The sequence below is a fragment of the Rattus norvegicus genome, chromosome 16 (genome assembly GCF_036323735.1).
Source record: "Rattus norvegicus strain BN/NHsdMcwi chromosome 16, GRCr8, whole genome shotgun sequence".
Lineage (NCBI taxonomy): Eukaryota > Metazoa > Chordata > Mammalia > Rodentia > Muridae > Rattus > Rattus norvegicus.
Window position 1 is genome coordinate 83,546,715 of NC_086034.1, and position 25,082 is coordinate 83,571,796.

General features: G+C 47.0%; 1 protein-coding gene and 1 long non-coding RNA gene across 5 annotated transcripts in view; one reads left to right on the forward strand and one right to left on the reverse strand.

The window, feature by feature from the left end:
• Positions 1-770: 770 nt before the first annotated feature.
• LOC134482533 (uncharacterized) lies at positions 771-7,186 on the reverse strand. Of its 2 annotated transcripts, XR_010058762.1 has the most exons (4): positions 6,390-7,186; positions 2,490-2,705; positions 1,423-1,736; positions 771-1,047 (listed from the first exon to the last, which is right to left on the reverse strand). It is a non-coding gene; the product is annotated as an uncharacterized LOC134482533 (long non-coding RNA). The 2 variants fall into 2 exon arrangements; XR_010058761.1 differs by having other exon boundaries at positions 1,423-2,705; positions 6,390-7,176.
• A 49-nt stretch (positions 7,187-7,235) lies between these two features.
• Positions 7,236-25,082, forward strand: part of Tubgcp3 (tubulin gamma complex component 3) — a 60,677-nt gene continuing 42,830 nt past the window's right edge. Inside the window, exons 1-5 of one of the 3 annotated variants that reach the window (XM_063275461.1) lie at positions 7,236-7,417; positions 17,589-17,696; positions 20,493-20,560; positions 23,526-23,603; positions 24,542-24,747. In XM_063275461.1, coding sequence (XP_063131531.1) covers positions 7,342-7,417; positions 17,589-17,696; positions 20,493-20,560; positions 23,526-23,603; positions 24,542-24,747 — 536 coding nt within the window. In that variant the 5' untranslated portion in view covers positions 7,236-7,341. The remainder of the gene's footprint in view (positions 7,418-17,588; positions 17,697-20,492; positions 20,561-23,525; positions 23,604-24,541; positions 24,748-25,082) is intronic. The other 2 variants (NM_001107323.2, XM_006253441.5) reach the window with 2 other exon arrangements.

Here is a 25,082-nt window from a genome sequence, read left to right on the forward strand (position 1 = left end):
AAAGTTAAAAGCACTTGCCTGCCGTACATGAGGCCCTAGGTGCAAGCCCCAGCACCTCTGACAATCGCAAAAGTTAAAATTCAGTGTGAATGTGGGCCTCACGCATGATATGCTCGTGGGAGACCCGAGGTCTAGGTGCACGGGATAACAGCTGTGCTGGCTAATGTTATATCGGCTACACACAAGCTGGAGTCATTGGAGGAGGGAGCTCGGTTGGGAAGATGCCTCCTCCATAGCTTGGACTGTGGGCAAGCCTGCAGTGTATTTTATTAATTAGTGATTGGTGAGGGAGGGCCTGGCTCACTGTGGGTGGTGCCATCTCTGGGCTGGTTGTTCTGGGTTCTATAAGATAGCACGTTGAGCAAGTCATGGGGAGCAAGCCAGTAAATAGCACCCATCTATGGCCTCTGCATCAACCCCAGATTCCCACCCTGTTTGAGCTCCTGTCCTGACTTCCTTCAATGATCGACTGTGATGTGGAAGTGTAAGCCAAATAAACCCTTTCCTCTTCAAGTTGCTCTGGTTATGGCGTCACTGCAGTAGAAATCCCAAGACAATGTGATGTGACGGTCATTTGTGACTTTTGAAGGCTCCAGGACATGTGCACAAGACTAGGGCCATTGGCAGAGTCTGTGAGTTGTCACCCAGTCAGGGCTGGCTGGCCCCACCAGGTGCAGGTCACCGGTGCAGGTTCTTGGCTGCATTTTAAGTTATCTTTGGTCTGTTTTTAATACATGAAATGGTATAACACCCACCCCTGTGTTGATATGTTTCTTTCTTTTAAAAATCTGCTTTATTTTAAATTACATGTCCGTGTGGGGTATGAGCATATTGAATGCAAGTGCCTTCAGAGGCCAGAGAGGGTGTTGGGTCTGCAGTTACTGGCAGCTGTGAGTCTGACAGGGGTGCTGGGCTTTTACATCCTCCCACGACTACTTCCTCCAAGTTTCCTCAGCCGTAGATGCAGGAGCTGTGGTGTAGATGTATTTGTTAGGATCTGCTGATCTTTCATTGTATCGCGCAGTCTTCTGGGATGGTCTCCCTTAGCTGTAAAGAGAGGCTTCTTTGATGAGCGCCGGCAGCTACACTCACAAAGGGAAGGGGGCTTGCACACCTCACTGGCACTTTTCAGAAATTCTCACCCTCTTAGAATTCCACAATTTCACAATCTCCTCTGTTTTAAAGGTGGAAAACCTGAATCTCGAAGCTGCGGCCTTCTGGGAGTTTTACCACTGGTGGGGAGATTGGAAATCAATAGTTAAAGGGCTTCTCAGAACACTGCTGCTTCCTGATCTCCCTTTCGGCGACAGAGTGGAAGGGCCTCACAGACTTTCTGAAAAGAAGTCGCTTTCCCAGCCTTACCCTTTCTCTGTGAGACCAAGACTCACGTGTTAGAGAACTCCTTCGAAAACCGGTTCTTACCAGTTTGTTTGTAAAAGCAGTCAGCTGGCTCCTATTCCGGGTCTCTTGTCTTAGGTGGCTGTTCATCTCCCACCGGCCGGCAGAGGGCAGCACAGGACAGCTGATGGGTGGATTGTCCCCCACCGGCCGGCAGAGGGCAGCACAGGACAGCTGATGGGTGGATCAGTCGCTGAGCCTCTGCCTCCAGCCTCAGCCACCTGTGTGAAGCAGGACAGAGTGGTGCAGCCACTGAACCTGCTCAGGGTGGGTGTGCCCAGCTGCAACAGCTCAGGTTCTAAAAGAAGATGGTAAGTCTCCCTCTCTTCTGGTGTACCCTGGAGATGGGACAAAAGAAGATTCTGGACCACAAGCAGGTCTTCTCTGCCTCACCCTGTTGTAGCTGGAGTGTGGGGTTTCCCTGCATGAACTGTGTTAAAGGACATCTTTCCAAAATAGTTCTGATCATGGCAAGGCTACACGTGGGAGCTAGGAAAAGAGTTGCAAGGAACTGAAATTTCCTTGCAGCAAACAGAGGGCTTTGGGAAGATCGCATGTTACTTTTTATAGAACTCTGAGCAGCACCCATAGCTCTGGGTCACGGTGAGGTCAGCTGGTGAGGTTTTTTTTTTTTTTTTTTTTTTTTCCCTTTCAGCTTCTAATTTATTATTAATGTGTTACAATGAGAAGCGCTGTATCTCATAGCCAATCGCGTCTTCCATGCGGGCTTTAGAATTAAACTCTTGTTGGTGTTTTATTTTGTGGCACGGTCCCCCTTGGGTGTGCTGTGCTTGCTGTGGTGGTCATGCTAATCTGGCCAATCGAGGAAGCTGAGCTCTGCCAGGACAGGAGCTTCTACAAAGCCCTCGCTCCCCATAGGCAAGTCCAACAGGATGAGGCCTGTGTTTCCGTGTTTGCTGAGAGAAACAGTCTCACCTGCAGGTCTTCCTCAGGGGGCGATGCATTCAAAAGTGGAGGTTCTGGCTGTTAGGACGCAGTTTCCACAGCTGTTTAGTAGGTCTTGGATTAACTGTCACAGTGCTGGTGGCAGTCACACTACAGCTCTGTTAGCTATGTTTCAGGGTACTTACCTGGCTCTGTGATAGCCACATAGAAGGGTGATGGTGGAGCAGGAATAAGTGTGCCTCCCTGAATACTGTCTCTCCATTTCCCAGTGCTGCTGACAGGAGAACGGGACTCAGTGACCAAAGGCTCACATAAGGCATGGCTGCTCCCTCTTGTCCTGGCTTCTGCACTGGCTGGTGGATTCATCTTCAGAGAAACAATTGTGATTCAGACCTAGAAACCTGAAAGAGAGAGAAGCTACAGCCTCGAGACTCCACAGGTGGATGTGGATGTGCGTGCATGTGTATGTGTGTGTCTGTGTGACTATGGTGTGTGACTATGGTGTGTGTGCATATGTATATGACTATGGTGTGTGTATATGTGTGTGTGTGTCTGTGTGTGACTAGGGTGTGTGTGTATGTGTATGACTATGGTGTGTGTATATGTTTATATATGTGTGTCTGTGTGACTATGGTGTGTATGTATATGACTATGGTGTATGTATATGTGTATGTGTGTGTCTGTGTGTGACTAGGGTGTGTGTGTATATGTGGGTCTGTGTGTGTGTGTCTGTGTGACTATGGTGTGTGTGTATGTGTGTCTATGTGACTATGGTGTGTATGTATATGACTATGGTGTGTGTATATGTGTTTGTGTGTGTGTCTGTGTGTGACTAGGGTGTGTGTGTATATGTGTGTCTGTGTGTGTGTGACTATGGTGTGTGTATGTGTGTCTATGTGACTATGGTGTGTGTGTCTGTGTGTGACTATGGTGTGTGTGTGTGTCTGTGACTATGGTGTGTGTGTGTATGTGTGTCTCTGTGTGTGTCTATGTGTATGTGTCTGTGACTATGGTGTGTGTGTGTGTGTGTGTGTGTGTGTGTCTCTGTGTGTGTCTATGTGTGTGTATAATGCTGAAGCCCAGGAAGTGCCTGAGAATGCAAAGCAACCAGCCCTATACATCACAGTTTACCTATTCAGTGAAATGTTGTGGATCATTAACCGTCAGGCCTTACCTTATTTGATGACATGGGAATATAAAATATCTTAGACATGAACGTTAGAATGTTCTGAGTAATACAATTATGTGTGTATATATACACGTGGAGTCTGTGAAACCTAATTTCACAGTGGGCATCTGCCTGGTTACGGTTGTGCCTTAACTTTTCAGGTTTTTACGGCTGAGCCCCACACCCACGCTGCCCCGGCTATTATTACTCCATGTGTCTGTAAGTTTACACCATTTTTCATGGACTCAGACTGTATAACTGGTGCCTTGTGTTGGGTGACTGCTCTTTGCATTCATTTTAGACTCTCATCTGATTTTATACCTGGCTTCTCGGGTCTTTCCTGTGTCTGCACAGCTTCTGTGCACTTATGTCTTGACTCAGGCAGAGCCTGGAGTGACTTCATTCTGCACTGACAGCTCCGTGAGTGGGTTAGAACATGGTCAAATGAGCCTTATGTCTCCCTTAAGTCTGTTGTCCGGCTGACGTCCCAGTCAGCACTTTATGGGGTGCTCATCTCAGACATTCTTGTATGAAAGCGTATGAGACTATTTTAAGGTAGTCTCTGCCATGTGGGGCTAACTGGACTGAATCTGCAGCATAGATGGTCTCTGTAGAAGCCATCTTGCTTAGGTCAGCCCTTTTTGCTCTTTTTATTAAGGGGATGAATGAAGCATGACTCTTCTGGGAGATGGGATCTATGTTATTCAAAGACCTTCGCCATGGATTGCATCTTACATGTCCTCCCAGAGCGCACTTGTTGAAGGCTTGGCGTCCGATGAAATCGGTGGTTAAAAGCGGTTGCAAAGGCTAGGACTCGGTAAATGGATGTGAAGTTAATATTCATTGTCAACCTGACAGGATCGACAGTCACCTGGGAGACAAGCCCCTGGGCATGCCTGTGATAGATTATGTATTTTATTGGGTTGGGTGAAGTGGGAAGAGTCACCCCCAAAGTGGGTGGTACCATTCTTTCTGCTTGGGTCCTACACTGCGATCAAGGAGGAAGCTATCTGAGCACGGACATTCACACCTTTGCTTTCTGTTGACGTAATGTGACCAGCTGCTTCAAGTTCCTGCCACAAGGACCTATGGTCACGATGGACTGTACCATTGAATGGACTCTAAATAAATAAATAAATAAATAAATAAATAAATAAATAATAACCCCTTTCTCCCATAAGTTGCTATAGTCAGGAAATTTTATCATAGAGATGAAGGAAATATGATACCCATCAGTGGAGTTCAATAGCTTAATGGGCTATTGGGGGGAAGGAGCCTAGCAGAGGAAGTCAGTCACTGCTGGTGTGCCCCTCCCCTTCTTCTCTCCTGCTTTGCCTTTTGGACATCATGAAGTGAACAGCCCTCTTCTGCTATAATGTACTGCTTTCCAGACTTCAAAACAACAGAGCTAAGCAACTTGGGATGAAACCATGAGCCAAAACCTATCTTTCCTCTTTTAAAATTGTTTCTCTCATGTGTTTTATCAGAGCAGTGGAACGCTGATTCAAAGGTTTGCAACATCCAGAGAAGCTCCCATGTTGACGCTGAACCCAGCCATTGGAACCAACAAGAGGACCCCGACAGGACTGTGTGTTCTGGGCAAGTCCTTCTGACTATGGACTGGAGCATCATAGTCTCCCAGCAGGCCTTTCTTCTCCAGGACGGCTTTGAACCACGTGTCCCTTATTCAGTCTGCTTACTGTGGGTCAAGTCTGACCACTGGGAAACAGTATGGTCCTCAACTGACTGTGTCTTGAGATGGGCTGGAGCAGCCAGCCAAGAGGGCTGCTAGTGCTTTATATATTCACATATATAAAGATCCAATCATTTATTTTATGTATGTGTTTTGCCTGCCTGCATGCCTGGTGTAGGCCTGAGGAAGAGGGCAACAGATAAAACTAGAATTACAAGATGGTTGTGAGCCACCATGTGGGTACAGGGACCTGAACCCTGGTCCTCTGGAAGAGTGATTAGTGCTCTTAAGCCCTAACCCATCTCCCCAACCCATTATGTGTGCATGCATGTGTTTACTTTTGAGTCAGGGTTTCTCTGTGTTGTAGCTCTGGCTGTCTAGGAACTCAACATGTAGATCAGACTTTCCTTGACCTTGGAGATCACCCACCTCTTCCAAGTGCTGGGATTAAAGGCATGTGCCACCAAGTCTTTTAGTGTTTTTGTCACTGTCTTAGTTGACTTAGTGTCCTGACTTGCCTGACTTGGACTGTGCGTGGAGGGTCTGGTGATGTTTTAATCCACTGTGTCTAGAAAGCCTCTCTTGCTTCATGCTCTTTGAAGCCATGACTAGGCCCATGAACATTTCTATTTTCCTGCTAGGTCATGTGGTTATTACTTTAAAAAAAATTTAAAGTTCATTTTGTGTGTGTGAGCAAACATGTGGAGGTCAGGGGACCAACTGAGGTAGCTGCTTTTCTCCTACAGTACGGTTCCTGAGGAACTCAAGTCATCAGGCTTGGTGACAACAGCCGCCAACTGCCGTCAAGACCATGTTCCTATCCAAACGCCTGTCTGGAGCAGCTATTTAACTTTCTAAGTGTTTTCATCTACCAGCTGACATTTCACCTCAAATAGCCACACTGACTAGCAAACCACTCTAGCTTTTCCTGACTCAATCAAAAGATTGTCAATACATCTGCAGTTAGATGTGGGGGTGTTCAGTTCAGAAAGCCATGCTAAGACTTCTTGCTGGGATCACTCCTATTACCAAAGGAGGTGTGCTAGGACCCAGTCAACAAAACAGAGTCTACAGAGACGTCGGATGGAGATCTGGTTATGTGGCTGATGGAAACAAAAGTGGAACACCTGAAGGTTTGCTCTTGCTCCCGGGGTGGAGGAAACACCAGGAAAGCCTGACGTTAGTCATATGGCCTTATTCTAGACCTTCTGATTGGGGCATCACCTGTGTGGGTGATACAAAGTAGGTTGCAGCGAGGAAGAATGGGCTGAGAGCAGAGGCGTTGAATCTCAGCTTGTTAAGAGTCATAGTCAGATTCCAGGCTGAAGCCGGAAGTCCCCTCTTGCAGTTTTCCATCGTTGGCTTCAACAGGCTGAGCCCCCACTAGGTACCATTTGTCCAAGGAGTGCGTTAGCATTCTGTATATCATAGAGCGGACAGGGAAGGGTGGCTAAGCGGTCTGCGAACAAAAGAAGGATAAGGGCATGCTCTCCATTAAACTCCCGGTGAGTTCCGCTGCCATCATAGTCCTGAGTCAGTGGCCAAGAAAGGAGCTTTCATTTGCCGACCACTGAGCACCCCGGCAGGGGCGGCGGAGCTAGGTTCCCAAGCGAAGAGGACTCTCTTCTTTCTGCGTTCCAGACACCATGGATCTTCTCCTGTCTGCGTCCGATTTTTCCATTGCAGCACAGCTCCGCGAGCATCTCCATCAAGCATCTCCATCTCAGAACTCCCCATTTCCAGGACTACCTGCTGGTGACGTCAAGGTGCTGAGGTTCCAGACCCCAGATAACTCACTTGTGAGAGCCTTGCGTAGCAGCTTAGCTCTTGTCACTGTCCTGGGGCTCAAGCGCGCTCGGACTCGGCATCCAGATGTAACTCCAACCAGTGCTGTTCACAAGAGGCGCCCAGACCGCAAGCTGCGGAAGCGCACTGCAGTCCCGGGAACTAGTTACCGCGAGCGTCGCCCAGCAACCGCTCCGGCGTTGCGGTGACCCTTCCGGCGCGGAGAAGCTGCGAGCGCAGTCGCAGAGGAGACGCATGCGCGCCTCGCGCGGGAAGCGGTGCATTATGGGAGGCGCGCGCTTTTGCCGCTTCCGCGAATATGGCGGCGCCGTAGTCAGGGCGCGAGATCCTGGGGTACGGGGAGGCTGCAGTGCGCAGTCCGGGAGCGGTAATGGCGACACCGGATCAGAAGTCGCCCAATGTTCTGCTGCAGAACCTGTGCTGCCGGATCCTAGGCCGGAGCGAAGGTACGTGCAGCCGGGCCGAGGACTGTGGAGGCTGAGCGCCATGACCCCCGCCGGCCGGGTGCTGTTCCCCCGGGCCCCCTGGAAGGAAAGGGGTGCGGCTCGCGGACTGTCCCTGCCCTGAGGGGCAGGGCGGGAGCTGCTCTAGCACCAGGGTTTGGTTTTTGCTCCCGGGTCCAGAGAACAGCGTGGCTTGCAGCTCTGCTTCTGCGTGCTTCCCATTCTGCTGTCACCTTTGCCTCTGGTGATGTCCAGGTTGGATGGTGCTAGCTTATTCCTGCAGAGTTCAAGTAGCGAATAGTGCTTCTAAGAAGCCAGACCCCAAGTCAGTTCTGCTTACTTTATCCGTATTGTTGCCGCGGTAGTTGGGGGAAAAAATGTCAAGGATCTGGTTTCTTGAAGCTCATTTTGGAGTTGAATGGGGACGCGTAATGAGAAAAGGCTTTAGTAATTGACGTGACTGGGTTACAAGTTCCTTACACGTTAGAGACAAATTGCTCCGGTTTTCAAGGAAGACTTTAAACAGAATTGCATTTTAAAAACTCAGGGAGCCTTTTGATCTTTCGTAATTTGCAACAACTTGTCGGGGTAGAGGATGAATTACTCTGTCACCACTAAACCGTTGACTTAGCACAGTTCTTGCTTTATACTTTGTAGTGTTTCACTGTGCAGTTTATTCCTGTAAGAAATCTTTGAGTCTCCCTCGCTCCTATTATGCCATAAGAAATGCTCCTATCTAATGGAGGGAATGTGACTAGTGCGTTGGTGAACACAGTGTAAGAGATAAAGCGCTGGGGGTGGGTGGATAGGAGGAGCTTAGAGGGAAAGGAAGTCTTTTGGGGGAAAGTAAGTAAGATGGGGAATTTAAGCCCCTATTCCAGCGACTGGTAAGAGTGAGTGAGGGTCGTTCCAGCATCTGGGGAGAGTGTGAGTGGAGAGGACAGTTTACTTTTCTGATGGAAGTGACCCAGTCTTAGGCGAAATCAGATAGCTAAGGTATGAGTTAACACACCATACTGTCATTTTTCCTTTATTGCACTGGGTCCAGAATTTTTACCTTCCAGAAAGAACCTTGCGGTTATAACTGGATTTTGAAGTTATTCAGTATGAATTTCTAAATTTGAATTTTACATTAAGATCCCTTTTGATAGAAGCGTCACAGCCTACACGTGATTGAAATGCCACTTTGAAATTTGGCATCCTCCCGTTCTCCCACTCCCATTTGTGATCATGTCTTGTGAATCACTGGTCTTTCAGAGAGATCCAGGATAAAATATTCCATAAAACTCATTAAGGATGATGCTGCCTTGGCTGTTGATGGGGTTGAGAGACACAGAGTCCTCCGGATTCTCAGTCCTCACACACTTTGTTGCCATTTTGTTCTGACAGGTGTGTAGCAATAGCTTGTTTTCATCTCTTCCCTGATGCTGCCCAGCGTCTTTTCATGACTTCTTGTTTGGCCGTTCAGTTCTCCCTACGGTTGTATTTTGTCTCTTTTTTTCATAACTTATGTTGTTGCTAGATTGCCTACCCTTAAAATTTTTAATGTTCTTTGTTTATATGGGTCCAAGTCCTTTGTTTTCTGTTTTGAAAACTTTTTTTCCCTTCCAGTATTTTAACTCTTAACAGTTTTTTTTTCTTTGCAGAGTAAACTTTTTAAAAGGCTTTTTTTCATGTAGAGATTTTTGAAAAGGGTATTTTACTTGTACATCTGTCTGTACACCTTGTCTGCAGAGGTCAGAAGAGGGTGCAGGATCTCCTGGAACCCAGTTGCAGATGATTGTGAGCTGCCCCGTGCTGGGAATTGGATGCTACTCTTTTGGAAGAGCAATAGTGTTCTTAACTGTGGAGCCCTCTCTCTAGCCCTAAAATCGTGATGAATCCCAGTTTATCCACATTGAAAGGGGAGGGGGCAGGGCGATGGCTCAGCAGGTAAGAGCACTTGCTCTCCAGGCTATAGAACCCATGGAAGAGCTTTGCATGGTCGAGTGCATTTGTAATAACAGCATCCTAAGGAAGTGTGGGAGATGGACAGGAGAGCATTAAGAACCAGCTAGCCTGGAGTTGCTGCTCCAATGATAAAAACAGCAGGAGAGGCCGCTTTCTCCACAAGGAGGGAGGCAAGAATAGATCCCCAAAAGCAATCCTTTGAGTTTTACTCTGCCCCCCAACTCCTTCCCCGGAAGAGGAAAAAAAACACTTAAAATGATTATGATTTGGGTGTTGCATGAAGAACTCCACAAAGTCATGAAGATTTCTCTCTTTTCATCTTTTTCCCTAGGAGAGGCTATATTCTCTTGTCATGTGTGATATGAGGAGGCTATATTCTCTTGTCATGTGTGATATGAGGAGGCTATATTCTATTGTCTTGTGTGATATGAGGAGGTTATAGTCTATTGTCATGTGCGATATGAGGAGGCTATATTCTCTTGTCATGTGTGATATGAGGAGGCTATATTCTATTGTCATGTGTGATATGAGGAGGCTATATTCTATTGTCATGTGTGATATGAGGAGGCTATATTCTCTTGTCATGTGTGATATGAGGAGGTTATATTTTATTGTCATGTGTGATATGAGGAGGCTATATTCTATTGTCATGTGCGATATGAGGAGGTTATAGTCTATTGTCTTGTGCGATATGAGGAGGCTATATTCTATTGTGTTGTGCGATATGAGGAGGTTATAGTCTATTGTCATGTGCGATATGAGGAGGTTATAGTCTATTGTCTTGTGCGATATGAGGAGGCTATAGTCTATTGTCATGTGTGATATGAGGAGGTTATATTTTATTGTCATGTGTGATATGAGGAGGCTATATTCTCTTGTCATGTGTGATATGAGGAGGCTATATTCTCTTGTCATGTGTGATATGAGGAGGTTATATTCTATTGTCATGTGCGATATGAGGAGGTTATAGTCTATTGTCATGTGCGATATGAGGAAGCTATATTCTCTTGTCATGTGCGATATGAGGAGGTTATAGTCTATTGTCATGTGCGATATGAGGAGGTTATAGTCTATTGTCATGTGCGATATGAGGAGGCTATATTCTATTGTCTTGTGCAGTGTGAGTTAGTTTTTTGTTGTATGGTACAAGCTGAGGTTCTTTTTGAGCTTACCCAAGGACCCACCTCCCCTCAACTATGCTTGTCTTACTCTTGTCTTGAAAACAAAGTGTTGAAGTGGAACCTTAAAGAATGCTGATAGCATGGTCCATTCCAGACCAGTAAGAGCCAGTGTCTGTGAAGCAGAGGGCCTGGTGCCAGCGCATGTTTTAAAAGCACATAAAGTTTTAGAATGGTTTAGATTTACAAGAAAACTATACACACATGGTTCTCCTTTGCCCAGCACCACCTCTCCTGGTCTCGGTGTCTCACTTACTGAGCTGCAGTGCCACAGTCAGTAGTAATACATTGATATTGTTGATGCAGAAACACAGTTGTCACTTCAAAGGAAGTCAGAGGCGATTTATTTTGGAACTGTAAGTGACTGTGGACTAGGAACACAGTTCTAGTTCATCAGGTTACACCTAATGCCTTATCCCAACATGGTTAACAGTTGTATGAAGTTTAGTAACAGAATCACATAAAGTCATAAATCAAGGTACTTTTCAAATATATTGGCGTGAACATAATGTAGGTGGGTTAAAGCAAAGTGGGCATCTCTGTTATCGGTCTCAGGTACTATTTGATGACAGTCTCATGTCAGGGTTGGTGGAGGCTGGGTTCTCTACATTCCAAACACTTACCTAATTAGCCTCAAGGGTGGATAGTAGTTCCGACACAGGTGGACAGTGAATGGCCTTTAATAAGGCTAAGGATAGATGGCCAAGACAGCATATTAGCTTGAGACCTGCAACGTTCTGTCCAGCTTTCTGAGATCACAGGAGGTCTAATTAGTCAGCCTTGTAGTCTTGTAGCGTGCTGTGTAGTGTCCTTCAGGTGTTGCTTAGTACTCAGGGCTCTCTCTGGTGTGAGACCACGTGCTCTTATTTTTTGTTATTCTTACTCAGGTCTCCCTGGGCTCCTCTGGACTTGGATCTTTCTTGGTTTTGTTTTGTTTTGTTTCATTTTTGTTTGGTGAGCTTGGCAATTCTGAAGATTAGAGATTGTAGACTTGTCGGATATTTTCCCAGTGATTGAGTGGGATTCTGTCTTGGGGATGGAAATTATGGGCCTTGAGTGCCATTTTCACCACACGGTGGCAAGCATAGCATGATCTGTCACTGTTACTGTTAATGCTGGCCCTGACAGCTTCACTCTGGCGGGCGTCTTTACTCTCATTGACCAAGCATTTGGCTTTTCTGCCTGGTGTGGGTGTTTCCACAAGAATATTAACATTAGGCCTTTTTTCAGGTTTCTGTGGGATCAGTGCCACTATACCCTCATAGTTTTATTTCCTAATGCACACTTTCAGTTTAGGTGTGGTTTGTAGATTTTGTTGTATAAACAAATTATTATTATTAATTAAACCAAGATTATTGACTTTAAGACTGTCTAGTATATCAGACTTTCATTTTCATTAAGTTTATTTTCGGAATTTTATGATTTTTGGGGGGGGCATGTATAGTATGAATTGATTGACCTCCAAATACTTGGTGTACTGGCTAGTTCTGTATCAACTTAACACAGTCTGTAGTCCTGAAAGAGGGAACCTTGATCGAGAAAATGCCTCCTTAAGATGGAGCTGTAGGCAACCCTGTAGGGCATTTTCTTAGTTACTGATTGGTGTGGGAGGACTTATCCCATTGTGGGTGGTACCATCCCGGGCTGGTGGTCCTGGGTTCTATAAGAGAGCAAGTGGAACAAGCCATGAGGAGCAGGCCCTGGGAAGCAGGCCAGTAAGCAGCATCCATCCATGGCCTCTGTATCAGCTCCTGCCTTCAGGTTCCTGCACTGTCTGGGTTCCATCCCTGACTTCCTTAATTGAGGGACAGCGGTGTGGAACTGTAAGCCTTATCCAAGCTGCTTTTGGTCATGGCACAGCAATCATAACCCTAACTGATATACTTGGTGGTTTGTTTTCAGATTTGATTCTGATATCCAGTGTAACCTTGTTAGTGTTGGAGAATATATGATTGCTAATGCAATTACTTTTTAAAACTCTGTATGCACCCGTGTGTACAGTCACACACATATTGATATGCATGTTCATTCATGTGTGAGAATGAGAACACATGCATATGTGGAGATCAGAAGATAACCTGTGGTTCCAGTCCTTGCCTCCCTCTTTTTTTGAAACATGACCTCTTTGCTTCTGTGCTCACCAGGCTAGCTGGCCCAGGAGCTTCCTCTTTCCTTCCTTCCCTCCCTTCCCTCTCCTCTCTGTACAAAGCGTTGTTTTGTTCTGTATGCTGTCCTCAAATGTATTTAAGCATGGGGGTGGTCAGGGCAGCCTTTTCTGGCTGTCATACTTTGTAGTGGAATTGTTGGGAGCCCAGCTAGTGCTGGAGCCTCACCTGCCACTGCCTTTTCTCCTGGCTTCCTTAGTCTCTGAGGTCAGCCTCTGACTGATAGTTCTTTGCTGACTTGCTGTGTGTTGTATCCTTTGAGGTTTACCTGAATGGGATCAGTGGTGTCAGGAGTCCTGGGCTTGGGCAGGCACTGGCTGTTCTTGCACACAGACAGCTCCTTCCCTTGGTACATATCTCCTGAGAGACGTGGCACTCCCTTCCTTGCTGAGCCACCTGGGCTTCTGCAGAATGTATAACGACTCTTCTTGACATTTGTCCCTGTGGGTGGTTAGTTTTAATTGTCATCCTGACCCAATATAGAATCACTTGGGGAGGGAGTGTCAGTACCGGATGGGCATGACTGTAGGGAACTGTCTTAGTTATATTAATTGAAATGGGAAGACCTGCTCACTGTGGGTGGCACCATCTTCTACACATGGAATCCTGGAGTGTCTAAGAGTGGAGAATGTGAGCTGAACACTAGCATGTCCATCTCCTGACTGTGAGTGTGGTACAATGTAAATGGAATGTCCCATTCCTCTGCTGCCTGGACTTTCCTTCTGTGGTGGACTGTTCCTTGGACTTTGAGCTAAAATAAACCCATTCTCCCTTAAATTGCACTTGTAAAAGTATTTTATCATGGCAAAGGGAAAAGAAGCTAAGAAATTGGTACCAAGGATGGGAGATATTGTTGTGGAAAACCTGAGTATGTGGCTTTTGGGTCTTTGGAACTGTTTGTGGGAAGGATGTGGAGGAGTTTGGAATTTGGGGCTAGAAAAGCCATTGAATGCTGTGAGTGGAGTTTAGTGGGCTTTCTCTTGAAAGCTTGGAAAACAATGCTGAACGAAATGAGGACAGTGGAGGCCTGCCTCTTGAGGCCTCCAAGAACAAGGATTGTGTCAGGAAATGAGCCAGAGACAATATGATATTTCAGTAAGAATCTGGCTTCATTTTGTCATCACTGTGAGATCTTGACTGAAGCTGAATTTGAAGATAATGAACTATTTGTTAGAAAAGTGTGTGGACAAGCTTCAAGTCTTTAACAAGGAAGTGCAGACAACAGAGCAGCTACAGGGATCAACACCGTGAGAGAGAAACCTGGACATCTGCACTGGGACTTCAGGAAAATGTCTCCTCACGGTCAGCACACACAAGCTCAGAGAGCTGTGGTCCGTGGTGGCGAGGCTGCACTTCTAAATGGTGGCTCTGTCTGTGGCCCACGGTGGCAAGGCTGCACCTCTAAATGGTGGCTCTGTCTGTGTGCTGTTGGTCTTGAAAGTGTGAAAGACACAAGAAGGAAGGAGTGGTGGGGTCAGGCACTGTGTGCAGGGTTGAGGTCCCCAGAGAGAAGCAAGGCCTCAGAGGGCACTGTGAGAAGCTTGAAGTTGAAGCTTAAGCTGTGGTAGAGACCTAGGAGTGTTGGAGATGCCAGGATCATGGGACATGTGCCAGGAAGAGCTATAGGCATGAAGTGGAGCTGGACTAAGTTTGAAAGAGAAGCTGAAGCAATGGGGCTGTCTGAACCGTTTGGAGCCCAGCCACTTTCATGAGCCCAAATGCTGGACATGGGACTACAGGATTTGGTTTTGGCCATATTCAATGTTTTAAATTTCTAAAATATTGAAAAATTTCAAGATTTTGGAGACTTAAAATTGGACTGCGTGTTACATTTACAGTATGAAGATGTCAGTGTTTATTGCTGTAAATAAATACCATGACCATAGCACTTCTTATAAAGAAAAAAAATTGATTTGGGCTTGCTTACAGTTTCAGAGGTTTAAGCCCTAATTATCATCATGGGGGGAAGCATAGTGGCAGGTAGGCAGCCGTGGTGGAGGGGAAGAATCTGCAGGTAGCAGGAAGAGCAGAGCCACTGGGTCTGGCTTGGGCTTCTGAAACTTCAGAGTCCATCCCCAGTGACACACTTCCTCCAACAAGGCCACACCTCCCTAATCCCTCTCAAGCAGCACTAGGCCCTAATGACCTAATGGCCTCATTCAACTGTATGAGTTTATGGAGGGGATATTCCTATTCAAATCAGCACATTTTAATCCCTGGCCCCCATAGGCTTGTAGTCATATCATAGTGCAAAATGCATTCAGTTCAACTTCAAAAGTCCAAAGTCTCTTCTGAGACTCATGCCAATCTCTTAACTGTCATCACCTATAAAATCAAAATGAAAACACAGATCATGTACTTCCAACATTCAATGGCACAGGATAAACATTATTATTCCAAAGGGAGGAGTGGACCAAAGCAAGACCAAGAACAAGCATGGCAAACTCCAAACTCTGCATCTCCAAGTCTGATGTTAAAAGGCACTTCAGATCTCCAACTTCTTTCAGCGCTCTCTCTCTCTCTCTCTCTCTCTCTCTCTCTCTCTCTCTCTCTCTCTCTCTCTCTCTCTCTCTCTCTTTCTGGGGCTAGTTCTACTCCCTCATAGCAGCTTTCCTCTGCAGGCACCCCATGGCTTTGCTGTCTCCAACATCTTAGGGTCTCCAATTGGGGCAATCCAGATTTTACTCTAATAGCTTTATACAGTGGTCTCTCTGGGTCTCCATGCAGGCATACCTTTGACATGAGCCTGGCCTCTGCAGCTTTCCTTGGCTGTGGAGGGAGATTCCATAACATCCCTTTCTGTCCTTGACTCTAAAGCTAGAACCACATAGCCGAAGCTGCCAGGGCTGGAACTTGGCCCCTTTATTCAAATGTATTTTCAGCAGATTCCTGTTTTCTATGGTTTTCTTCACTGCTTCAGCTTTTCTTTAGTTCCTTTTCACAAGTTGGAAGCTTAACTGTGTCCAGTTTTATCCTGAGATCACCACTCCCTTTATTCCATGCTTTTCTTTAAGTTTTTCATCTCCTTGAGCATGGGACTTAGCTCCATTATACTTTCTGGTGCTCCTATTCTCCTCAAACTGTACAGTTTGTAGTTTTCCTTGCTCAGCATGCTCCTTTTCATTATAGATCTGTATAAGAGCAGCTACTAATAACCATGCAACAGTCAATGCAAGACTGTCTTGAAATCTCCCCTGCCAGTGCCATTAATCTGAAACTTTTTAATTTACCACCAGGAAGATTTTTCTGACAAGGGCAAAAAGCAGCCATGTTTTTGGCCAAAATATCATTAAGTGGTCTCTAGGACACTTACTAATATTCTTCTTCTTGAAACTTCTTGAGTTGGGTGGGCTGTCAAAATCTCCATTGTGATCAGCACTACTGTCTATCACATTTCTACTAATATTGCCCATCTAGCCACATAAAGCATTCAACTATTTTCCTGGTCCAAAATCCCAAAGTCCACATTCTGCTAATAAGCAACATGGTCAGGCCTGTCCTAGCAATACCCCACTTCTGGTACCAATTTCTTCTGTCTTAGTTGGTATTCTATTGTTGTAAAACAAGACACCATGACCATGGCAACTTTTATAAGGAAAGCATTTAACTGGGGCTTGCTTATAGTTTTAAAGGTTTAATTCATTATTATCATGGAGGGAATTGTGGTTACAGATAGTCAGACATGGTATGTGAGAAGGAGCTGAGAGTTCTACTTATGGATCTGTAGGCATCAGGAAGAGCAAGGGCCATTTCCTGCTTGGGCTTCTGAAACCAACAAGACCATGCCTCCTAATTCCTCCTCTCAATTAGCACTACTCTCTAATGACCAAGCATTCAAGTATATAAGCCTCTGGGGGCCATTTCTATTCAGACTATCATGGAGGGTAATGTTAGACTTTGGGGACAAAGAGAAGAAGGGTATAGGTTAAAATGATATGTTCGTGGTCAACTTGGCAAGAGATGAAATTGTGATGATTAGTTTTATTTATCATCTTGACTCAGTCTAGAATAATCTGAAAAGCCAGTCTCAATGAGAGATTGTCTAGGTTGGTCTGTTGGAATGTCAGTAGGGAATTATCTTGATTTGTGGGAAGTCCTGCCTATTGTGGGTGTCACCATTCCCTGAACAGAGGATCATGGGTTTATTAAGAGCAGAGAAAGGGAGCTGGGCATACAATTTTAAATTCATTGCTTTCTTGAGTGGATGTAATGTGACCAGTTGAAGTCCCTAGCCCTTGACTTCCTTTCAGTGATGAACTGTAACTTAGAATTTTGAGTCAGATAAACATATTCTCCCTTGAGTTACTTTTGCTACAGTATTTGAGGACACCAAAAAGAAAGACAGTCCCACTCCCCTCCCCATTCCTGACCTTGTAGACACTGGGTTTTCTTGAGTCCGTGCCACATGTCCATCTGTTCTCTAGTTTTTCTCTCTGGCTTTGCTTCTGCCTTGGTAAGTGTATGACCTTATTTAAGCTGCTTTATTCTGTGTGTGTGTGTGTGTGCATGTGTGTTTTAAAAGAAGGCAGAGACAAACCTGTGTCATAGCTCATAAACTAGAAGCACGTACACAAGTTCTGCCTTTCTTCCTGGAGCTGAGTGCTGCTCAAAGGCTCTTTACCAGGCTTCCTTTCTAAGCCTTGTCTGACCTGTGACTTCAATCACTCCTTTGAAATGGCTATGGGTCCAGTTTGATTTTCCTCTAGAGTTTTCCATATCTCTGCTCTCTTCTTACAAATTTTATAGAACTCTTTTGCTCAGGTCATTGATTTCATATGGCTTCCTCACTTGTTAAGGCTGGGGAGAGTGGTTTGCTCTTGACCCGTGTGCCTGGTGATGACAACTGTCGGGTTATAATTTGCCCCTTTCGCTCCCCTCCAGCCGATGTTGCTCAGCAGTTCCAGTTTGCTGTGAGAGTCATCGGAAGCAACTTTGCTCCAACTGTTGAAAGAGATGAATTTCTAGTAGCTGAAAAAATCAAGAAAGAACGTATGTATTTTTCTTAACTATTATGTAACTTGTAAAAACTTAAGAATTCCTATGTGACATGTGTATGTGTGTCTCTGTATTTATGCATGTATACATGTGCACATGTGTGTCTATGTATGTGTGGTCACATATATGCGTGTATTATACGTATATATACATATGTATGTCTATGTGTCTATCTGGATTTATGTGTGAATCCACATATTTATGCATGTACATATCTGACTACATGTGTTTGCATGCATGCCCATATATGCATGTGCTATGAATAGTGTATGCTATTCTCAAGTATGTTTTAATTATAGATACTATTAAAAATAAGGGCAGTTTAATTTTTCCTTGGCATTATAATTATTAAAACACGGTGGAGGTTTATTTTAACTGTCATAACTCTGTAATTTAGTTTTTGAATACAAAAGATGAAAGGACTCACTGTCACTTCTTGCCTCTCCGATCTGCGATATCTAACAGAACAGTTAACTGCTCTCGGAGGCATCACTGCGTCTTGTCACCGTCAGACTTGCAGCACTTAGAGCAGTGCGAGTATCTCACTTCCGAGATGGCACTTCAGGCTCTCTCAAGCAGTAGCCCCTGGAGAAGCAGGCTCCCCTCCACTCAGCACTTGGATTGGGTTGGCTCTGTCACCCCTCTCTGCTTCTGGAGTGCTTCGTGGAGTCTAGGCTCTGAGTGGCAGGCAGTCCTCAGCAGTCTGTAGGAGAGCCGTCGTGGTCCTGGTTTGGAGAGCGTATTTTGTGGGTGTGTGAGCATGTGCAGTTGGGGCCTTTTAGTGGGACTTAAAACAGGCCTTGGATATTTGCAGCTTCTTCCTATTGCTAAACTTCCCAAATGAAGTGGACTTTGAATTCGGTTCTAAATGTTTGCCAGTTTGGCCACAGCACTCATAGGAAGTCGTTCTGCATGGCATAGTATCCTGCCCTGAGCTGTTGCATTAGGAATTGTGAGGACCAGAGATCTGTGTGGGTGTTACCTTTCAGAGCTTACCAGAGCCAGGGAGTGCTGGCTGGTGACAGAGTGGAGGCTGTGGCCCCACGATGACTGATCCAGTGCCTTTGCCTGTTGAGGACTTGAGCAGGGTCACTCTAAGGACCCAGCAGCTGGCATGGCAGCCTACAGTGTCATTTGCTTTGTCAGCTGTTGTACTGTGTGGTTTTAAGTTACCCATACTCCACTATGGTTGGAAAGTAGTGGTGAGAAAATACACCCCGGAAACAGATGATGCACAGACTGTAACTGGCCTATCATCCTGAGGATGTGTGTGTCGACATCTCATACCACCCACCCCACTGCTTCCTGCCGGCCAGGGGCCATCTCTGCTCAGCATGCCCATGCCCTGTGCATGCCCATGCTCTGTGTGCTGCCTGCCGGCCTAGGGCCATCTCTGCTCAGCATGCCCATGCCCTGTGCATGCCCATGCTCTGTGTGCTGCCTGCCGGCCTAGGGCCATCTCTGCTCAGCATGCCCATGCTCTGTGCATGCCCATGCTCTGTGTGCTGCCTGCTGGCCTAGGGGCCATCTCTGCTCAGCATGCCCATGCTCTGTGCGCTGCCACCTTTTCCCATGAGTCTTGTTGCTACCTTCTCAGTCACCAGAGCCAGGGCTGCTGTCAGTGCTCCGTGCTTCTCATAGCCAGGCTGCCTCCCCAGAAGCTAGGGAGGTACCCATGTGGGCTGCCTTGTTTTTCTTAGAGGCCCCAACGCATAAGGATACTGACCCCTGTAAATCAGTTATGCTAAAGCAAACCAGAGTGCTCCCTGCAACTGAAAGACTGGGGTTTGGCATAGGCGGAGGTTACAGGCACCCCCAGGCCTGGCTCTCAGACCCTATCTCACTGGTTAAATAAGTAGAAATAACAGTGGGTATCTGGCCTGCTACTCAATATTGAAGCTTACTTTCCCTTTCTGCCTGTCGAGTTTCTCATGAAAATGTGAATTCTTTTCGTGAACTCCAAACTGCTTACGCTCTAGCTTACTACCAAGAACCCTGACTGTTAGGTGTCATATAATCATAATTTCCTTTGTGAATCTGATTTCATGACCTCCTGGTAAGATTATTGCCAGTGTGTGTCATAACGAAGTCATTACTGTAGAGTACCAAGGAAGTCACATAATAATCAAGAATGATAAATGGATAAAAATAATATTGAAAATAAAGTTAATAATGACATTAATGAATTGACATTTAGTTTGAAACAGTGACTATTTTATCTTGAAGCAAGATAGAATACTCCTGCACATCTGGGCAAAAAATGTTAGAATGTGACTTTCGTTGGGGTGAGTGGACAAGGTCTCATCCCTGTGTAGCCGTGCTGGTCAGTAGAACTGGCCTTGACCTTACAAGGTCCGCCTGCCTCCGCCTTCGGAGTGCTGTGGTTAAAGCATGCAGCACCACACCTGCCCACGATGTGGCTTTTTGAGTCAGACGAAGTCAAGTTTGCTGAGCCTGTGAATTATACTTCACTCTCCATCCCTCCCTCCAGGTACCTGTTACCAGTTAGGAGGGTTGAGGGTAGTTTGCCTCACTGTGGATCCATATGTGTAGACAGACCTGTCTTTTTCCCAGCCTGAGAGTCTCCATGTTTTACATATGTCAGAGAGGCAAGGTGAGCTGACCAAATCAACATTGCTAAAGGTCTCCTTGCCCGGTCTTTGGATTCTTGGGCTCAGGATTCTTTTTGGCAAGTCCCAGTCCGTTAGCGCAGATGCAGTGACTTTCCTAATACTGAGTCGTGGGGTGTGCAACTAACAGGCTTACTTAATTCCTTTTCTAAACTTTCAGTTATTCGACAAAGGAGAGAAGCGGACGCCGCACTGTTTTCAGAGCTCCACCGAAAGCTTCATTCGCAGGTACAGTGAGGTGTTCTGGGAGTCTGTGAGTGGAGAGTGCTTGGATGCCCTTGGGTGCTATCCTTTAAAACTCCCTGGGATCACTAAGCCTTTTAGTTGTAGAGAGTGCTTCCATTTGGGAGGTTCAGTATTAGAAGTAAGTGTTAGCTGGGCTTCCTGTCAAACTTCCGATGTGTGTCCTGTTGGGTAGGTATTGGACTCTCCTATTTGCATTGCAATTCCTTGATGGCATTGCTAGGAGTAGGCTGGTGGATGTCCAGACCTGGCCCTTCACGCAGAAGCTCCCACGACTGATGCAGCCGTCTCTGAGCTCATTTTATTGCTGTCATGGTAACCAAAGGGGAGATTTTCTCAATCTAATGTTTTGATAAAGATTTCTCAGCTTCAGTCAAAGAGGTACTTGTACCATAAGGTAGATGTTGTGGCTTCTCACCATAAGGAACTGCTACACCCAGCGTTCTCCCCACCTCTGCAGAGAGAATAAGGGCCCAGAGGATTAATGTTTGCTCGGCAAGTGCTGTCAGCCCGGGCTGTGGAGACTGAGCCAGGGTTCTCCCAGTCCTTGCTTCTTCACACCCTGGAAAGGGCTCTGTGCTTGCGGAGAGCTTTGATTCTCAGTGCAGCTTCATTTACTTCCTCACTGGAGAGGAATACCTCTCCATCTTGGCAGAGCTTAGGAAGTAAGCAGCACGAGCTTTCTGTGCAGCCCTGTAGCATGGCTTTTGCTTGTCTCCACCTCTGCAGCTGTGAATGACTTCTGCACCCGAGCGAGTGGTGACGCAGGAGCTGAGTGTGCTGTAGGTGGGGCTGCTGCTTGGCCCCATGGGATCAGGGAGATAGTTTTATGAAGCAAAGCCTGTCCTGCCTGTCACTGTGGCCACAGGATGGAGGTGCACTTGGGAAATTGAATTAAGAAGGTTGTTTTCTAAGTTCGTTTGAAGCTCTGTTTATTCCTTTGCTTGCTTGCCTGGCTCCCCCTGCCCTCCTTAGATGTCTGTTTAACCCAGGCCGTGTGAAGCTCTCTGTGTGGCCCAGGTTGGCCTTGAAATCATGGAAGTCTTCCTGCTCCAGTCTCTGAGTTTTGGGATTACAGGTAGAAGCCACCTCAGCTGGCTCCTATGCGTTGTTGTGTACGGTGGCCAGCTTCCCACAGCTAGCCCACAAAACAAGCCTAGTTGAATTTTTCGGTCTGGAGATGGACCATTATTTAAGAACTGGGAGACAATGGTGTAATACTAAAACAGGAAATATGCCCAGATAAATAGTCTATCTTTTTGATTAAAAAAAAAAGGGGGGGGGGTTGGGGGTTTAGTTCAGTGGTAGAGCGCTTGCCTAGCAAGTGCAAGGCCCTGGGTTTGGTTCCCAGCTCCGAAAAAAAGAAAAGAAAAAAAAAAAAAAAAAAAACAAAACAAAACCATACAGCTCTTCAAAGTACAAGGCTCCCTGATACTGTTTTGTCCTGTTTTCTGTTCAGTGAGGGCTTCTCGTTCGCTGTGTATGCCGTGGGAGGAAGGGTCAGGGTGCAGTTGTTTTCAGAGCTGGGGCAGGGAGGATCCGGTGTGGCCTGCAGCGAAGTCGTGGGCGCTGGCTTGTCTGGGGAGTGAGCCCTGTGTGTAGCTGGGGATGACGGTGTGGTGAGTTAAGGCGGCAGTGGGCAGGTGCTGCTGGGTAAACCTTTGCTTTCATATCCCTTCACATTAGGGTGATGCTTCTGTCTACACAAAGAATCAAGTGGACACACTGCAGGGAGCCGTGTCTGTACCAAGGCACTTCTATAGGAGTCTGAGGTGTCTGGTCTGAGGGCTGGCTGTGGGAGCTCAGTGTCTGTCCTCACTCTCTGCTCCCTCAGGCGGATTGCTCGCTACCCTCTGAGCTTCAGCAGGGAGTGGCTGTAGTCCCGGGGAGGTAGCTGGGTGGGGAGGATGGAGGCGAGGGTGAACCATGGCTTGATGATGGCCCTGGCGAAGCCATCTTGGCTCCTTGGAATGGTAGCTCCCCTTTCCTGTTCTCTGTGCCTCTTCACCTGGCTGACCACACCTGTCCCTGTGTTAAAAGGAGCTGCTCTTAAGCCAGTGTGGTGGCACACTGCGCACTCCCGTATCCCAGAACTGGGGAGGCAGAGAGGGAAGATCAGCTTAGAGGGAGAGAGGTGGAGAGGGAGAGAGGGAGAGAGGGAGAGAGGACTGCGTGGGCAGACAGGTCCTGGCAAGTCACTGACCCTGTGAGGCCTGTCACCTTTCAGGCTGCTGTAGCCCTCCACCCACTCCCATGCTGGATGAAGCCCTACATCCTGAGGAGCACAGCAAAGGCTCCAGCCCTTCCCTGAGTGCCATGCAGATCCTGTCGTTGGATTTCTGTGTGGGCCCCAGTTGTCTGGTTCCTGCTCCTTATGGCCGAGTTTCTAGAGATTCTCCAGGACCCTCTCCAGCTCTGTGATTTGCTGCATGTCTGTTTCTGTTGGAAGCATCGGGTGCTCACCAGGGCGGAGTTCTTTCCATTCTTGTCTTTTCTTCCCTTGACACTCCTTGCTCCAAATGGGGTGTAAACCAAGAAAACCAGTCCACTTTTCCCCCTTGAGACAGGTGACAGTAGTCCTGGCTGGCCTCAAACTCACAGAGATCTGCTTATCTCTGCCTCCCAAGTGTTGAGATTAAAAGTGTGCACCAGGATGCCCAGCTCACCCACGGCTATTTGCTGATACTCCTTTCGCCATGAGTTAGTCTGGGGGGCTTTGCTAATCCAAAGCCAGGCAACCTTGGGGCTTGTTCCTGTGGAGTGAAGGACCAGGTGCTGGCCCCAGAAAAGACTGAAGCATCCAGTCTGCTGGGGGGCTGGTCCCATGCGGGACCCATGGAGTGACTGTCGATGGGCGGACTTTAGAATGGTTTTCTATTTCAGAGATAAGTACAAGCGAGAATAAAGCAAAGTTGATACAATTGCTCTTGTAATATTTTTACCTAAACAGGGAGTTTTGAAGAATAAATGGTCAATCCTCTACCTCTTGCTGAACCTCAGTGAGGATCCTCGGAAGCAAGCCAGCAAGGTGGGTGCGGGAGGGCGGAGTCCTGTGGCATGCCATACCATGTTTTCTTTTCTTCTTTATTATCGATTATTCTATTTATTTACATTTCAAGTGTTATCCCCCTTCCTGGTTTCCCCTCTGCAACCCCCTATTGCATCCCCCTCTCCCCATGAGGGTGTCCCCCAGTCACCCACTCCCATCTTACTGCCCTAGCATCCTCTACACTGCGGCATCAACCAAGAGCCTCCCCTCCCAGGGATGCCAGACAGCGCCATCCTCTGCTACATCTGCGGCTGGAGCCATGGGTTTCCCGTGTGTACTCTTTGATTTGTGGTTTAGTCCCTGGGAGCTCTGGGAGTCTATAGGAAGGAAAATAGCGGGAGCAAAGTAAGAGGCCCACCAACCCTAGAAGCCACGTCATTTCTTCTTTTCCAGTGGCAGCTTCCAGAAGATGTGTTTCAAAATTGTTTTTTTGATGCAGCAGTGTCGTTGAGCAGCCCGAGTGGTCAGAGAATTGACACTTACGTTAGGACCATCAGCCTGGAAGGTCTGCAGCTCTTGAGCTGGGAGAGCCTGTCCCTGTCTTACCAGCAGGCTTCCTGCTGTGAATGCCCTGCCAGATTTACCTGAGCCTCGGGCTCCTCCCGGCTGTGGGGTCCAGCACAGCAGATGTTTGACTGGCAAGATCCTGAGGAGTACGGATGGAGGATTCGCTCCAACCTCCTCATTGTGTAGCTGGGGTGTACTTATAAACTTGTTTGTGCTTTATGGTGATGTTTAGAGAATGTCTGATATTTTCACTTACGAATTTCAGGAGCATTTTCATTGACTTGTTTGAATAAGTGTGAAATTCAAATCCAGTTGCAGAGATAGCATGGGACAGGCATGTGAAGTCCTGTGGGTTGGGCGAGCGCACCTGCAGTCTCTGACCTATGTGCTTACAGTGCGCTTCATTCCAGGTAACTAGCTATGCCTCCTTATTTGCACAAGCCTTACCGAGAGACGCTCACTCGACGCCTTACTACTGTGCCAGGCCTCAGACCCTCCCCTTGAACTACCAGGACCGCAGCACACAGAGCTCTGGCAGCTTGGGCAGCAGCGGCATCAGCAGTATCGGCATGTGTGGCCTTAGCGGCCCCACACCTGTGCAGCCTTTCCTCCCCGGGTAACTCGAGCATTCGGGCGCACGTATACACAGACAGAAATACACACACACACACACACACACACACACACACACACACACACGCACGCACACACACACACACACACACACGAATGCATGCACACACGCACACACAAACCAGCCAGGGTGTGGGTGTGGCTCTCAGTGTTTTAGGTCTGTTCCCAGGCTTTTAGCAAGCTGTTCTTGTTGAACTCAAGTCTTAAGTAGCAGGTGAGTCCTCTGTAGGCTGAGGTTCTCAGACTCTCAGTTGGTGCTGTGAGCAAAAAGGATGCAGCCATCGATGTGCAGCTAAGCGGGGCAGGGTGAGCTTCATG